This window comes from Netta rufina (genome assembly GCF_964035555.1).
Source record: "Netta rufina genome assembly, chromosome: 5".
NCBI lineage: Eukaryota > Metazoa > Chordata > Aves > Anseriformes > Anatidae > Netta > Netta rufina.
In genome coordinates this window covers 5,419,689-5,437,804 of record NC_140128.1, presented here as the reverse complement: position 1 = coordinate 5,437,804, position 18,116 = coordinate 5,419,689, and the positions used below count along the sequence as shown (strand labels likewise).

General features: G+C 38.1%; 1 protein-coding gene across 1 annotated transcript in view; it reads left to right on the top strand.

Annotated features, from left to right (window-relative positions):
* Positions 1-1,859: 1,859 nt before the first annotated feature.
* The window catches only part of USH1C (USH1 protein network component harmonin), a gene marked incomplete at both ends in the record, with an annotated part of 41,443 nt that continues 25,186 nt past the window's right edge, over positions 1,860-18,116 (top strand). The window contains 8 exons of the mRNA XM_084288302.1: positions 1,860-1,895; positions 6,791-6,858; positions 8,826-8,969; positions 9,375-9,513; positions 16,210-16,318; positions 16,422-16,446; positions 17,053-17,110; positions 17,859-17,962. Coding sequence (XP_084144428.1) covers positions 1,860-1,895; positions 6,791-6,858; positions 8,826-8,969; positions 9,375-9,513; positions 16,210-16,318; positions 16,422-16,446; positions 17,053-17,110; positions 17,859-17,962 — 683 coding nt within the window. The remainder of the gene's footprint in view (positions 1,896-6,790; positions 6,859-8,825; positions 8,970-9,374; positions 9,514-16,209; positions 16,319-16,421; positions 16,447-17,052; positions 17,111-17,858; positions 17,963-18,116) is intronic.

Below are 18,116 nucleotides of genomic sequence, written 5' to 3'. Positions count from 1 at the left end.
TTTATGTATTTTAATCCTGCAAAATATAGCTATATGTTTAAAAAGTCACTTTCTTTCAAATGCACATAACTTCCAGCTGATAAAAGATCTATTTCTGTGGAAGTCTTCTAGAAGTGATTGTCTAGCAGCGACTTAAAGTTTGGATGTAAATTTGAAGGAAACGTACATGAAATTTAAAAGATGTAAAACGCTTTGTATCTCTTTCCTTCTGTTCTCAAATATAAAACAATTTTGTTTTATTTCTTCAGGGAAGCAATAATATAGTGGTGTGTATGAAGCTTGGATAGAATAGCTTTTCAATACTGTGCGGGACTGCAACTTACCTTAGGTAGCAGACAAGTGATTTATGTACTAGTTGTACTTCTGATTTTGTTCTCTGAAAACAGCTGGTGAGTGTGTAAGAACACGGGCTTATAAAGCATTCCTCCCTTTCTTGTTCCTGGCACCTTTATGAGTAATGGCTAGTGAATACCATTGACATGTTTCTTTACAGCAAAGCCATCTTCTCAAAGGGGCAGGAGCAATTTCTAAAGGAGCTGGTGTAGCTGAAGAAGGTTTTCACATGGAAATAATATAACAGATTCCAGTTTGCATTTGGCAGTCTGGAATCATTCATTTTTTTTGTCATGGCTTTGTATGCATTCATACAAGTTTGCACCCCATTGGAAGGAAGAACAGGGAAGCTACCTGTGCTAATGTAAACCGGGGTCTCTCCAGTTACGAAAGTAAAGCTGATACTGCTGTGAGACTAAGGAACATGGTCTCCTCCTCTTGCTTCCAGCCTGAGTTGTACAAGTCTGTATTATCATGTACTAGATTATGGAAAGTAGGAGGGGAACCAGCTGAAGAGAAAATTACCTAAATGACATTAGTCTGAAAGAGGCTTCTTTCGGGCACTCTGAGTTTGGTTCTTATTCATTTACTCAAAGTAGGCACTTCAGGGCCTACAGGTATAAGCAACGCTGGTGTTTTCATGGGAAAGGCTAGTAGAAACAAATCAGCCTTGAACACCCAACCAGGGCAAATCAGTCTCACTCAGCTTACCTAAAAATAAAATAAAAAATGAAGAAATTGAGATTATTTGCTGTAGAAAAATCCATTGAAGCAAATTCTTTTTTTCCCCCATCAGGTGTTAGCACACTTTAAATTTCACACCTTCGTGTTCTTCTTAAATAGCAGGGCCAGAGACGTGTGTACCTACAGACATAAGAGGGATGTTTGGATGCGAGCTCATGCTGTACGAGAAGAACCAGGAGTGAATTCACCCCAAAGAGCTACTTGAGAGAGTGGTGTTCATTTTCCTTTTCTCTTTCTCTTTCTTTTTCTCACTCTCTCTTTCTTTTTTTTGCTCTTTCTTTTTCTCACTCTCTTTCTTTTTCTTGCTCTTTCTTTTTCTCACTCCCTTTTTCTTTTTCTTGCTCTTTCTTTTTCTCACTCCCTTTTTCTTTTTCTTGCTCTTTCTTTTTCTCACTCCCTTTTTCTTGCTCTTTCTTTTTCTCACTCCCTTTTTCTTTTTCTTTTTCTTACTCTCTTTCCTTTCCCTTTTCCTTTTCTCTTTCTCTTTTTCCCTTTCCTTTCCCCTCTTCTTTTTCTTTTCTCTTTTCGTTTTTCTTTCCCATTTTTCTTTTTCTTTCCCCTCTTTTTTTTTTTCCCCCCCTTTTCTTTTTTTCCCCCTCTTCCTCTTGCCTCAACCACCCCCATCCCGGTGCCGCCGGGAGCTCGGTGCCGGGCTGACCGCAGCAGGGCGGGGATGCTGGAGGCGGCGGGCGCGCCTCCCACCACCCCGGGGCGCGGCCTCGACGGCGGCACGGCCGCACCGCACCCGCTCCCGCACCTTCACCCTCGTCCTTCCCCGCAGCATGGAGCGCCGTGTGGCCCGGGAGTTCCGCCACAAGGTAAGGGGGGGACGGGCCGGGGGCGCTGCGCAGGGTGACAGCAGCTGCCGGCTCCGAGCTTGGTGCTCCTGTGCCGCAGCCTGCTGCGGGAGGGGCTTGGAGAACTTAGACCCCCCCCTGGAGATGGGAGGGAGAGAAGGAAAAACAGTAACATTCAGTCTTGCGTGAGTTTTTTAGGGTTTCTTAGAATAAGCGTTGTGGGATTTGAATAAAGTCACGGTGGAAGCGTTGTACCCAGCAGGGAAGGTGAAAGCGCAGGTGCTGACGTCCAGGCCGAGGCAGTTCACCTTGGCAGTTCCGTGTGTTAGCAGCCCGTGTTCAGCAGCCTTCAGGCCGACCTCAGCGGTCCCGACTGCAATTGTGCCTGGGCAGTCATGTGCAAGTGCATTTGATTCATGGAGCAACTCCGTCTGCCTGGCACATCGTTTTATCATGTGTATGCCTGGTTAAATGCGTGCTCAGCAGAGCTCAAAATTGTGTGAGTGAAGTAAGCTCAAAAGGCTCTGTTTAAGGAGAGGAAGAGAAAAATGATTAACGTGTTTAAGAAGTAGTTTATTTATTTTTTTTTTCATAGCAGTTTAGTTTCACTCGAAACTAAAGTTTTCAGTACTTTTTTCGGGGGGTGCTGGCTTTGTTTTGTTTGCTCGTTTTCCTAGCGTGTAGAGTTTCCTTTAAGTAGCTCCTGAAAACACAGTTGTATAATGTGCTCTGTAGAAATACCATCTGGTAATAAACCATTAACTAAAGAATTGTTAGAATGAAGTAAGGGGGCTTCAAAGAACCAAAATTAATTCCAAAAACATGAAGGACTTGGATACTGCATAACGATGACTGCAGCTATCTAGCGAGTTATTTCTGTCTTGTTACCTATTACTGTATAACTCACCAGTGGGTTGTGCAACATACCAATAAAGACTCTGGTTTCCAGGCAGATGGTTACCGCTTTGAACTTTAAACTTCTTCCCTTTAGCTGCTGCTGTAATTCATAAATTATCCTAGTCCCACCCCTGATAACGTAAGAAAGTCTTATCGTCAGCATTTTTTGCTGTGAATAAGTAGGATGCATGTTTAAGTGAAAACCATTTCTCTGACTAATAGGATGCTTGAGCAGATCTTTTCTTTAAATTGGTTTGCATTATCCAGCTTTCAGTGGCCTCTGTGGGGATTTTTATGTCTTGGCTACTTCCTTTTTCTTTGTCAAAACAAGAAAAATGACCTGCCACGGGATCCGAGTTATTTGCCACTCAGATACTTCCTGCTTTTGTTTGATTTATTTTTTTTTCTTTCCCTTGGTAATTTCAATCAATTCTCCCCATCAGCCAAGCAGTAGCACAAAATATATAATATATGCAAATATATTATATGGCCTGTTCTTCAATTTCCCTTAATGGTTTTCAAAGCTCAGATAGAAATTGATACTGATCTGCAAAAGTTGACAGGTTGGGCTGCTGCTACAGCAGTGCATCGCTGTAGTCTGACAGTTATACAGCTACTATGAAGATTCCCTTAAATAATCAGTCACAGAAAGGTTGAGGTTGGAAGGGACCCCTGGAGGTCATGTCATCCAGCCCCGGTGCTTCAGCAAGGCCACCCAGAGCAGGGTGCCCAGGACCACGTCCAGGAGGCTTCTGAAGATCTGCAGGGAGGAGACCCCACAGCCTCCCTGGGCAGCCTGTGCCAGTGCCCCATCACAGTACAGTGAGGGGCACGCAGTGCTTCCTGAGGGTCAGAAGGAGCTACACTTGTTCTCTTGTTCTTGCACTGGGCACCACTGGAAAGAGCCTGGTTCTGTCTTCTTTACACCCTTCCTTCAGGTGATAGGATCCCTCCTGAGCCTTTTCTTCTCAGGGCCAAACAGTCCCAGCTCTCTCAGTGTTTTCCTTATATGAGATAATGAGCATATAATACCTCTGTATTGTGTGTGTAACCAGTTAATGTATTCCTTCTTAATGGAACTTGTCTTCAGCTGTTTTTCACAGCATTTCTATAACTGCTTCAAGGTATGATTCTGTAAGACGCAGTAACATGAGACTTGACATTTTATATAACAGACAGCAAATGCTGGGGACAGTTCTAATTCCTTATGCTAAGCAGTCAGGATGCATTTTTGCTTTTTGAGGACTCCTGAGAACTGATTTATTTTTCAGTTGATAGATTCTGCCACGTTCTAAAAGAGCAGCAGATGTTAGGCAGTTCACTTTGTCTTGCATATCAAGTTCAATGGTGCATATATTGAAGCTCATTCGGGAAACAGTGAACTGCTATATACATTTCTGCACATTCATTTTTGCTTACAAAATCTATCTGTATCGGTTTTCATAAAACCATGTTTGAACCTGAAGTTTGTAATACTTTTGCAGACAGTAAAAGAAATTAGTAGACTTCATTACTTGTCAGCAGTCAGCTCTGTGTATTTCAGTTGCCAGTAGCAAGACATTTCTGCACCTAGTGAAATAAACCTATAACAGATAATTTTGTCATAACTAGCTTCTTAAAGTTGTTCCCCTCTTGCAGTTGAGAGGGTTTTTATCAGTTGCAGTCTCTATTTTAATCTCAGGTGTTACTTTTTTGCTAGTATGGTATCAGTGTAAGCCTAATGATAGCACTACTTTGATTTTATGTCCTGACAGAATATAAGAAAAAATATGAAGAAGTTAGAAAGAAGTCTCTAAAATTCATTGTGTTCAAGTGGGAGATTAGGAGTCTACTCGTTAACCTCATCAAACCCTGGTCATAGTTAGTATGTTAATAGACAAGTTTACAGAGTGCATAAGCATATACCATTGTGACACCAAGTACTAGATCCTCTGCACTCACTGTGCAAATAGCCTTTTTATGTGTGAAAATGACCTTTATATGTTATCTGTTCAACACAGAGATACATAGGGTGAACTCTTAACCACTTAGAATCCATTAAGGTCAGATATAATTAATTGCCAAAAGAGAGAGTACAGTTCAACCAGAAACCATGGCCTTGGTGCACAGATCTGTTGATTTCTTGAGACTGAAACTAAAATACTTCACTGGTCCAAGTCACAACACATCACCACTAATTTATTTTTTCTTAATATGTGGAGGCATGACCTTTAAGGATTTATGACATTAAAGTCATGTTAGAAGCTGTTGACAAGCCTAAGTAACTATATATCTATAGTAAGACTCTGTCTCAAGGAGCTCATGGTTTTAGGTAAATGACACGGGATGGGTGGCTACAATGAAATGACATTTGGTGGAATAGAAAGCAGAAGGAGAAGAATGACTTAAGTAGAGAGATGGTCTGGGAAGATTATCCTTGGTGTAGTACTATGAATATTGAAGTAATCACTTGGTTTTGTTAAGGGAGGGGGAAGTTTTTCGTGTTGGGTGAGAATTGTAGGAACCAAACAGGATGGTTGCAGTCTGCATGTTCTGCGAGAAGTGGTAGAGTTTGGACATGGTTCTCTAGTGTCTGAGAAGTGGTGGGAGACATATCTACCAGCTAGCCTATCATGAGAAAAATGTAACGTTGTCACTACTTGCTTTCCTGTCCAGGAGAAAAGATGATGGTAGGTTGGGTCTTTGCTGTGTAGTGGTAATGCACTCGAATATTCAGTGCTCTTCATGAGACAATGTAAGCAGGCTCCTACAGTACCTTAGTTAGCAGAAGAGGGTGAGTCTTATATCGCCTTGACTTGAGCCTGTGTGTGGTACTGGTGAACCAGTCAGTTACAACTCTAACCATGTTGTTCCCTGTTAAGGCAGACTTCTTTGGTGTTTTGAAATTTGCTGTAAAAAAAATAGGTTTACTTTGCTGTTGTTACTCAGTGAAAGACTCTTTCACTGTTACTCAATGAAAGAGTCCTGCGTGCAGTGGTTTTTAGCCTTGAGATGTTTTACAAGTGTCTTATTCCAGAGACAAGTAATGGAAAACTATCTATATGTAGATGCTGGCTGGATTTAGAGAGTGAAAAGAGACAAAGGGAGCATGAAGCATGTATTCAGTTGAGAATATAACGCAAAGCATTGCAAACCTGGAAAGCAAAGACCTTTCTTTAAGTATGCAAATTGGTCCTCAGACTTCACGTCACAGTAATATTAGACTTGAGGTCAGTTGTAAATTGTTTTCCTAAACATTAAGGTTGTCCAAATGTAAAACTACTGTGATGTGATCTCTCACTGTAATTAAGATCAGTGGGGGTCTTACCAATGTCACTGAATATAAGTTGAATTCCTCATATGAGAATTCTGAGTGGTTGGGTTCGTTTGTTTGTGTGTTTTTTTTACTGTATTCTACTGCAAGTATCCAAGAGCAGGCATGGTAATGTGACACTGGTTTAAGTAAACGTACTATTACCGGGGGAGGAAAGAATAACCGGCAAGTTCTATCAGTTAAGAGCTGGAGCAAAAAGGAACAGGAGTGTGGCTGTTTACATAATGTTACAAATGAGCTACTGCTTGAAATCAGTGGTTTGGAACCACAGGACATAGATTATAATTATCTCAGTGGGGTATTTTTCTCTGTGGCAACATGTGTTATATTAATGAGTGGCCAAAAAGGTTTCTGAAAACATTTATTCAACAGTACAGCGATTATCAGGTAAGACTAATGTGCTATTATTTTCAGACTATTAGGCTGCCAAGAAGAAATCTAGCATAGAGAATATGAGACTTTGGTATTTACTATTTTGTCTAATTGTAATAATTAAATAGATTAATAAATTAATAATTAAAAAGAAGTCTTGTTGTAAATTTCACATTGTGAAGTATTCCCTGCTGCAAAAACAGGTTAATTAAAAAAAATCAAAACTTTCCCTGTTGAAATATTTGATCTGTGACTTAAGATTTTGTGAAAGTTTTGTACATGAAATGTTTGTGACTGTTTAGTCAGATTTACAGTAATGTCCTTGCATTTTCAGGTTAATCTGCTAATTGACAATGAAGCGGAGAAGGATTACCTTTATGATGTGCTGCGGATGTACCACCAGTAAGATCTAGTTATATATATACTTCTGTAGAATTTTACTTAGTTTTGCAATCCTAAAAGTGGGTATTCAAGACTTTTGCTCTTTCTATAAATTCCTAGAAAATCAGTTGAAATAATAATTTTTAATTCTTTTTCCTGAAGTCTTACATTTTCAGTTTGTTTCTGTGGCCAATAAAGGGGTATGTCTTTTGTTAATAGCAAAGTTACTTTGTTTTTCTGATTTGACAGTTTTGTAAACTAATTTGGTGGATTCTTAGTAGGGAAAAAAGCACATGGATGTTCTTAGTAAACAGGAGGAGAGTGTTGATTCATTATTATTTCCAAGTGATACTGCTGTATTTCCAAATGATGCTTATTTATTTTCAACAGAGGTTTTCACCCAGTTCGCTTTTTAAAGATTTTTGCATACTACTCAGATTAAGACTTACTTTCAACTGTTTTTATCTGAAAGCTGGGAATCCGTTTGGCATGTTTAACAACTGACATATTCCAACACAATGGAAAAAAAAAATGGTAAAGTGATAGGCCAATTACCAGTCCTTTACTGAAGTGATTTAAACCCTAGTTGCATAGGACCTATATCATTGCACATGGGATCAGCATCTCATCCATTGTTTCTGAAAGAAAATGAGAGTGTATTTTCCACTCAGCGTAGATGAGTGGCTCTAATAGGCATTGTTTCCATTCATATCTTAATTAATAGCATCTCAGCTAAGTGTAATGTAGATATTTTGATCTGATGTTTGCACTGAGCTCTAGTTTGGGGTGTATTCAGCTGCATATCTGATTCAGTTTCACTCAGGTCTGTCTAATTGCTTCTCCATTCATAAAGCCTGTTGTTTGGAAAGGAGGTTGAATCAGTAGCTCTTAATTATTTAAAATCTTCTTACAGTTACAAAATTAACAATGCATATAGTAACTTTTCCTTGATTTCCAAAATTTCAATGGCTTAAGCAAAATTTCCATGATCCCTATGATTGATGAAGTATTGCTTCTTAAAAATCCTTGATGAAGGGTTCCAGGGGAAAAATATACACATTTGCTATTGGAGATAACATTTTATTTCTGCTTCTTTGCAAAAAGCACTTATAAATTTAAGTATTTGACCTCTAATGCCATTTAATATGCATTCCTGAGACGTATTTTCAGTGTATATGCCTTAGAGAGAGTGCATGTCAGGAAATGCAAATGATAAAAGAGAAAAGAGGGATCAGTAATTACTATACACCAAGTTAGGTGGATGTTGCGCAGGAATAGCTCCACTGAACTGTACTGAGTTGTTGCACTCGTTGCAGCTGGCCATCAAAGAACACTTTTTAGCCCTGTAACTACCTCATTGCTGATAGTATCAAGGGATACTTTGCCTAGCTGTCATTCAACCAAACATTCACGGTGGTTTCACTTGTTTCGGTTATTTTTTTCATTGGTTTTTATTTCAGTTTTTATTTCTGTTCTGGTTTGAAATGAATTTTAGAACTTAAGTAGTCTGTGTTCTAATTACTTAGTGGCGTGATTTTTCTGGCTCTGAATGATTCATCCATCCCTTGAGCTCAGCTCAGGAGAAGAGTTTGCAGCCTAGATTCAATAAGAAGGATTGCTAGGAAATAAAAATCTAGTTGGCAGGTATGTCTGGTCTGTAAAGTTGATTCCAAAAAGTACCATAAATATCTGGAAAGCCCCAAGCATTTAATTACATACCATCTATAAAGGTGATGTGCATGATCTTAAAAAAATAAAAGCACTGTATAGGATATTTCAGTTGTTTTGAAGGAGGTATTCTTCTTGTTTGCTTACTGAAAGTTTGCTTTCTCAGAGGTTATTTTGCTTTGGTTAAACCAAGATTTGTATAAATAACTTCCTTAGTAGGTTGAAGGGGCACACAAATATTTAAGACAAATGTACAGCTAGTTATTAAATAGTTCTTTGTGTTGATTACCTGTGCCTGTTTTCTCACTGTGTTTTTGTAGATCTATGAATCTTCCAGTACTTGTGGGGGATCTAAAACTCGTGATTAACGAACCAAGCAGGTTGCCTCTATTTGATGCTATCCGCCCACTTATTCCATTAAAACACCAGGTGGAGTATGATCAGCTTACACCCAAAAGATCAAGGTAAGGGGATATAGAATAAAGTAGCTAACTTCAGAAAATACAACCAAGTAATACTGACTGAGTTTTTAGATAAACTCACATTTTTTGACGCTTGCTGTATTTGCTGGAAGTATCGTTTTGAACTATGTGAAATTTATTGTGTGGTAGTTAATCTAGTAAAAGCAGGGTATGGGAATCTAAAAACAATGCTTCGCTGTTGAAACAGTCTTTTCTCATTCTTCCTGCATTTAGTAATAATAATAATAGATTCTTATGGCTCTATTAGTCAAGTGTTTTTGTTTTGTTTTGCTTTGTTTTTTTATGCCTGAATGCTATGAAAGAAGAATAATACACAACTTGCATATGAAACACTATTGCAACAAAACGTTACGCAGCTGAACAGTCAGGTATCTTCCCCTTTTGCAGAAAGCTGAAAGAAGTGAGATTGGATCGCTTGCATCCTGAAGGACTTGGGCTAAGTGTGAGAGGTGGAGTGGAATTTAGCTGTGGCCTCTTTATCTCCCAGTTAGTTAAAGGAGGACAAGCAGACAATGTTGGACTTCAGGTAAGATGATTATATTCTTGGATACTGTGCTGCAAAATGCTTTTTGCTCCAATGTTGGGAAAGCAGGTGGTAAGAAATGTCTTTCAGCGTTTAGAGATAGTTGTAGCAAAGGTGCTTTTTGTCTTTTCTAATGAAATTCAAAACATATGTAAGACGATGCCATAGCAGATACCATCAGTGAATGAGGTTATTAAAATGGTTTATATATCATTAAAATTAAGTAAGAGAACAGTTTTTTCATGTTTGGGATATGATGATCTGTGAAGACTAAAGGGCTTTCTGGAATCTGTGCTTCATGAATAGCCGTAGTTCAATGTAAGCTGATAGAACAAAAGGTCTTCTCTAACTTTGCCAAAATCTGATTAAAGGTAGGACGGAGCACATAAACACTGAGAATGTCAATTTCACGTTGCATTGATAAGATTTGTGTAATGAGGTGTTTATTTGAACTTCAAGTGTAGATTGTTTGTGTTGTTTTGTTTTGTTTTTTTTTCTCAATGGAAGCACAGAAAAGGGGCAAAAAAAGGTCATGTCTTCCATGTCTTTTTTTACTGCATAGTACTGCTCTTTCAGTGATTAAATTCTAGCTGCATGAACTGTAACAAAGCTGGCAAAAATAATTATGTGTAGAAACACTTCTCTTTGCTAAATTGATTCCTCCAATTTGTATTAATGAAGGTTTGTGGGTTTTGTTAGTTTGTGTGTGTGTCCTTTCTTCATATATTTCCTGGTGAAGAAAGAAGTGAGCAATTGCTGTGACAAATGTCTGCATCTTTCTAAGACAGTAGTTGATAAAGTGTATTAAGGGTCTGTATTTCTGAGTAGAAAAGCTGATATGCCTGGCTAATTTCAATTTGTGGAGCATGAATAGTTGTTGCAAGTGTTGATATTTAAGGATTATATTTAATAATAGTCCAAAATGTGTCAATTATCATGATTCAATACAATTTTTAATTAAACTATGTTCTGTAGATAAGCTTCACTGTAGCCCTTTTCCACAAGGCAGTCACAATTAGGGTTCAATGTTTGCTTATTACACAGAGAGTTTTCTAAAATTTCAATGTTCCTCTCTGTGTTTGCTTACATGTACACATGCCCTTTGGGTTGTGCATTCACACCTAGATGTCCCATTCACTAATTCAGAATCAGCATTGAATTAGTCCCATCTTTTGGCAGCATGCTCTGAATAGGCACATGATGAGCTCTCTGGACACTTTTAGAAGCTCCCTCTTAAAACAAAACCACAAACTCAGGGAATACACACCCACAAATTCTGAATTTAGTTAGAATTGTGAGGGTGGCATAGGACACCACAAATGTTGAGCTGTATATGTCAGCAGGCTACTCATAAGCATGGGATTTGCTGGTGGGTGACTCCAAAAAGGGGCATTGATGTACCTTCCCAGGCTTTGTATTACAAAAGCTTGTGTGCCTTGTGCATTATTTTTGTCTACCCTTCCCATTCTCACTGGGTAAAAAGACACACCTGGGTTATGATGAGCTCAGTAGAGAGATCCAGTGCATCCTTCCTCCACTGCTAGAAAACTTTAAATAAATAATAATAATAATAAATAATAATAAAAAGACCAGTCATTTCTATTGCTTTTTAAAGCATCTCCTTAAAAATACTGGAAGGCACTAGTGATGCTGAGCAGTAAAGGATTTAACAGCCATTGTCCTCTATTGTCAGGCTAGTATATTCGTCTTAACACTATGTTGCAGCTCTTGTTCTCCGCTTATTTGCCTAATGGTTTGACACGACAGATAAGAGGGTTGTGCTCAGTTGTCATGCTACTGTAAAGATGCCAATACTTTGTTTTTTCATAGCATGCAAAAAGATACTCCTGGCTTTCTGTAATGGGCTGTTGTGCTACGTATTGGTGATAGTGAATGGAAATGCACAGCATCTTTGGGCTGGGTTTATGACTGTACTGCAACTCAGCTTGGTTGGAGTTCAGCAGACAAAGTAGGGGCAACAAGGGCAAAAAGAAAAATCCACAAGACTGTGAATTTGTCAGGGTTAGATTATATATATGTTAATATGAACAGCTAACGTGACTGACTTGTGCTTGTTGCTAGGGGGTGTTAAAGAGCAGCTTGAAATGCCTTCATAATAGGTGGCACTAGGCACTTTCTAAACCCAAGTGAATAAGCAGAGTTGACAGGCAGCTCATTGTTCTAAATTGCTGTCTCGTAATAAAGCCAACTGCTTCTGAAATTTCATCCACCTGTTATTTAACTAAATCTCTACACTTTTTCTATCCCAAAAATGCTGTCTGAGAAAGGTATAATGATCTATTATAACATCAGTTTATTATCCTGCTGCCTTTTTTTTTAATCTTGTTAATTTTGTGCGCTTTTCTCCTTGAAGTAGTTCCCAAGCTATATTAAAATGACTGAGTACTCAGGAAACTTCACTGAGGTATTTGTAGTTTTGGCCCTTTAACTACAATTTCTCTAAAAGACAACTGTATAGTTCTTTCATGACAAAATGTACTTAATCTTTTTTTTTTTTTTTCCCACTTTGCTTTCTCATATACTTTTATCTGTGGAGATTCTGTTGAATACAAAAAGATTGCGATTGGGATGAGTGATGAAAGTGGAAGAAGTATACCAAATGAGAAATTTGTAACAGTAATGTCATTATATAAAAACCCTTCAATTTCCTGGAAGCACTAAATATTATATTTCCCATGTTAAAAGTTGAAAACGAGAGGCATTTCACTTCGGAAAAGTTAGGTTTGCAGCTTCTCTTTTAAAAGTCTGTCATCTCCCTGTTCATAGGGAAATGGTGATATATAATAACAAAGAAAGCATTACTGTTGTACTCTGCTCTACCTGCGGACTCTTATCTTTACTGCTTCTGATTCAACAGTTTGGTATAGAATGACACAAGTACAAAAGCACCAACATGTATGAAAACAGCTATCAATTACTTCAGTATATGGACACTTCTCAGGAAAAACAGTTGAAGTGTACCAAAAAAGTGATTCATTACACGCCCATGATGTCTGCAGTAGTTTTGGCCTAGACAGGCATAGAGCAACATCAGTGTTCATTGTCAGCAACAGAAATGTCTAGGATAAATTGAGAGTGCTGAGCAGCTTCAGAAATGAAATGACTACCTGGTAAAGGTGAGCAGTGAAAATATCTGAATGGGAAACATTCATTCCTTTATGGGCAGAGAAAATAAAATACATTCTTGGCTGAAATTATGGTTATGTAAACATGTGTCTGTTAGGGAGGTGATATAATGCTAACAGATATGACTAGCTTAGTGAATAATAACATCGCCAGAGCAACACTAGTCTCCTGATACAAAAACTACATCAAGACTCTCAAACAGCACTGCCATTTGCAGTCTTAAAATGGGGGTGCTTTTGTAAGTTAGAGCATTGCAATTGATCCCAGTTGGTTGGGGTGCTGAGTTGCATGCAGGCCATTGCCCTGAGTGAGATACAGGGTGCCCAGCAGGTGGAGCAGCAGTCCCACATTTAAGGGTTGACAGTTCTGCCTCTGCAAAATGTTCTCTACTTCGGGAGAGTCCCTTATTATTATTATTATTATTATTATTATTATTTATTTTCACTTTGTTAGTCTTTTGAAGCTATGTCAGCTGAACTTTACGATCTCTAGTGGATACCACACTGCATGTGATATGCTGGTACAGTTGACGTATTTGTAGTGTTTTGTATAGTGTTACACACCATACGGCACTTCTCAGCGTAGAAGTCTATGAAAGTGGAAAAGTACAATGTGGGTTTTGGTGCCTTTTTTCCATCTGAACAGAGCACCATAGAAAAACTTGATATTTTTTCCATGCAAATAAGAGTGGAGGCAGTGGGTAATGGCATGTCCAATATCCCATCATCTAGGGATAAAGGTATCACAGCCCAGGTGACAGTCTCTAAGGTACAGGCTGTACTGAGAAATTCATGCTTCCAGTTCCACTTGCTCCTCCAGCATGAATGTGGCAAGGCAAATTGCAGCATTTGGTGCTGAGATGCACAGAACCAGAGCAGGAGTCTCTAGCTGTACTCATTTTTTCCCTGAAAATGTCAGCAAGGTACAGGGAAGCTAGTCCTCAGCAACCTAGACTGTGACTTCTTCACCTATTAAAAGCCTCTTCAGGTGCAGATACTGTCATTGAGCTTGCATGATGGAAAAAACAGTAGATAGACTGCATGACTTAATATAAGTGGCCATCGTAGGTCACTTTCTTGGTATGACTAAGAACGGTGGTGTTACATTCTGTCTTTCTACTGACAGTAAAGTTGAAAAGTCTCTATGGGGGAGAGTGGAAGAATTTGGCTGAAAAGAGAAATGGTAGTGTTCTGTAGGAAAACAGCTGTATCATAGAGTTAACTAAGGCATTGGTTGCTTGCAGTGTCTTAATGAACATTGTGTTAAAAATTACAATGCTTATCGTAATTACTGTTGTGTAAATATAACAATGAAGTCTTTAGGGATGTAAGCAGATAGTGAGGAAATGCCCTTGTGCGAAAACGACTTTGTGGTTAAGGCTGAATGAAACTTCTCATTACTTTCTATTCCCACGGAGACTCTTTGGCCCCCTGGATTCCAGCCGACTTCTTTGCTCTGCAAACGTGTTCACAGCTGATCTTCATACCAAGCAACTGGATGAAAGGGAAGTTTTCCCCAGACCAGAGTTAGTATGGGCAGAGTCATCACGTTAACTAACTTTCATTAAATTTGTTATGATGAGCCTCTCTCCTTCTAAATATTTTGGGTCAATGATGATGTTCACTAAGACTTCATGTTCGTGATATTCAATTTCTAGTATAAGGACCTTTTCCAAACCTACAATGAAGCACAGAGTCTCTCAACAAAGTGATTGTAGATACAGTGGGTTTTGTTTTGTTTTGTTTCTGTTTTTGTTTTTCTTTAATGAACGCAAGAATGCATTCCACCCAAGTTTTGTTGTTTAGAACTTGTTCCCTTACCTTTGCCAAAATTTAAAATCAGCCTAAAGAGGACACTAGCATGGAGAACTTAAGCCTAAACAAACACAATTTTGCAGCTCAAAACTTGAGTCTTAATTGGAAAATGTAGGCAATCATTAACTAGTAGTAATGCTGCCATGAAAGCAGATTTATAGGGACCACACAAAATTTCATTAATTAAGAACAAAATCCTATTAATATTAATGAGAAATATCCTGTCAACTACCCAGGTGGCATTTTGATATGTTTTACATATAAATATTCACAGTAGAAAATGTTGCTGGAGAGTAGTAAAGTCAAAGTATTTGGCATTGTGCTTGTGAAGATCAAAGTACAGAGATAGATGAGGGTAACATTTGGTTTGTTTAAGCCATTTCCTGGTAAGCTTTTACCTATCCTTCTGTGCAGAGGATTAATTTGGGTTGATTTGCCTAATGGGGGAGAGTTGGAATTACTTTTCAGACAGTCACATCACATAATTGGCATCAGGCAAAAGTGCTTATAATGCTCTGGCCAAGGCCTTGTGTTTTTCAGTGTCATCTCAAGCAGCTAGTAAGATACACCCTTAAATGATGTAGGCAGTGTCTCCATCCCTGATTCCTTCTCAGACTACCTACCTAAGGGGACCATTAGGCAGAGTTCAGAGAAAATAGAAGATGTCCAAGTTGCCGTGTATCAAATATGGGTATAAATTAAAGGAGAAGAAGCCTTTTTAAATTAAAGCTTTGCATCAATACACTGTCATTTTATCACCATATAAGCAACAGCTACAGCTGAAGCTACTTCTACTTACTCTTGAGTTTGCCTTAGGGATGACCCTAGTATTGTCTGTGCTATTCAGAGTACCCATTCTTGGTCTTTTCTCATCATGCTTTGTTTGGACTTTGTTGCCCAAATATATAGTTCGTGCACACAGAAACCCAAGTAAGCTTGGTAATAAGTGATTAGTTTGCCTTCTGTCTGCTGGGAGCTTCCTTGTATGGTTTTTGCCCCAAGTTTTCCCACTTTATTTTTCCACGTTAGGGGCCTCAGGGCCACAATAGTGTGCCAGTACTGTCTCCCCAGCCACAGTCTGAGGGAGAAAAGATGGGTTGCTGCTGTGAAAACACCTGAAAAAGCTGTAATATTAACAGCACTCAATTTTGTAACTCATGTAGATGATCCAAGAAGACTAAAACTACTGCACCCCAAAATAAATATTCATTATGCTAGTGCACGACTATTGTAAATAATAAGATATTGCATTTGATATCGAGCTAAATTCATTAAAACAATGCAGTACTCTGATCAAGAATCTGGCAAGTTAATAAGATCAAGGTTAACTTCCTATTGATCAGAAAAGTTAGGAAAGTATCTTAGAGAACATATGGTAAAAACTTGAATTACTAATGCATAAAGAAGGAAAAATGCTCCAAAATTGTTTGAATTGAAATATGGATACCTGTATATAAGATAATCTGCAGGGTTGAAGTCTGGCTCCTCTTTCTGCTTTCCACCAAATACTATTTGTAAAACTAGTATTCTGGCCATTTATCTATACTGTTGGTGTTGAGAATTGGTTTCAAACAAATACAGGTAAACCTCATCTGGCACTTACTTGAAATCCCCAGAATATTGAGAAGTCAGCATCATCAAAGCTCTGCATCTAAATAACTGCCAGATCACATCATTGCTTAGAAACTTTTTTTTTAATCTTATTTTACATTTTTTCCTTCTATTTTTCATTTCTGAGGTTGGAGATGAGATAGTTCGTATAAATGGATATTCCATCTCGTCATGCACACATGAGGAAGTCATAAACCTCATTCGCACGAAGAAAATAGTGTCCATAAAAGTAAGACGTAAGTAACTTCAAAAATCTTCTGTATTGCTGAAGGTTGTTGCTGTCGATAGCTAGTGATCTGTTGAAATGCTGTTACTTAACACTGCATTTTTCTTTTTCAGATATTGGAATGATACCTGTCAAAAGGTAATAATATTTAATTTTCACACTGACTTTTCAATATTCAAAGAACCATTATGTTTATCTGTATGTTGGAAAACTTGTGAACAGGCATCTCCTTACCTAGTTAAAATGGTATGTCTAGTGTGATGAGCAGATGGATGTGGTGTTTAAAGTATCTGGGTTGTTAGGCCAGTTGCCTACTTAAATGAACCATTTTCTATTTCTTCTATCTTAGTGGATGCAGCCTGGAAATTTCATTATCAATGCACCTTGCTTAACAGATCTCTGCTGCTACTGCATACATACAACATCTGAGAACTGCTTCAGAGCTAATAAAAAAGTTCAAACTATTGTCCTTTGTCCAATTTTTTTGAAAAGGCAAACCTTTAAGTGGAATGGTGGGCAAATGTTAAAAATGAGAGGTGTGTCTCTGCGTAGACATTTAGATAAGTTGTTCCAGTTTTTAAGATTATTTTCCTGGTTATTCTTAGAGTTTCACAATATTGTTTCACTTGAGGAGGTTTACTCAATTTTAAGTTTGACCAGCTTTACTAGCTTAAAGAATTGCATGCTTATTCAATGTTCCATTTAAATGCCTCACCACTATTTTTAATCACTTTTTCGTTCCAGCTCAGCAGATGAACCCCTTAAATGGCAATATGTGGACCAGTTTGTGTCAGAATCTGGGGTAAGAGATCAGTATTTTATTAAGATATTTTCTGGGAAGTCTGTAACTGTTCTGAACCACTCTATCCTCTGAGTTTATCACAGAAGTGATTGTATTTATTTTTAAGGTGCAATATCTTATTACAAGTATTCTGGGAGAAACATCTTTTGTGATATGAAATGATTCTAGAATCACTAGAAAAGGGTCTGATACAAATAGAATATCTTGTACTCATGAAATGGTACCCTATTTTGATTAAGCCTATCAATTTACCAGGCCATTCTTTATCTATATAAATCTTTAAAAGATTATTTGGTCTATCTTTGTTATATTGGTGGAAGAAAGACAGGTATGAATGCAAATGACTTCAATGGGTTGCAGCAACGAAGAGAAAGACCACAATTATCATTCTTCTGCTTTCAGAAAGAAAGGCTTAGTTAAATAGTAATCATTATCAGGTATTTTTCCAGCTCTTTTGTCAAGGAACATCTAAATGATTATTTTGCCATATCACTTTCTTCTAATTTTCCTTTATCCTTTACTGGATAGAAGTTTGACTATTTAAACAATTTTCTCCAAATAGATAAGTTCAGTCTTTCACCTCAGTCAAATTGTTCCACTGTACTTCACATTCATTTCTGATAGGTCCATTGAGGAATCTTACCTTGATATTGTCAGGGTTTGGTCCTGGCTTCATGATATTTATAGTAGTCTTGATAGAACTTCAACACAGAATAACGTCTGCAGCATTTTTTTAATCCTTCTGCAGGAAGCAAAGGGCAGTGTTGCTGGTCTTGCTTCTTCTGGAGGGAGAGACAATAAAGAGAAGAAAGTCTTCATTAGCCTGATTGGTACAAAAGGCATGGGATGCAGGTGGGTGCATAGTTCTTACTTAACATCGCTGATTTGTTAAATGAGACATCCAAGGCAGTTGTTTCCTTCATTCATTGATATGATGTTAGGGACATGGAGAACCACACAGGATAAGGAAGACTAACAGCAGGACATCTGTGACACATGATATATT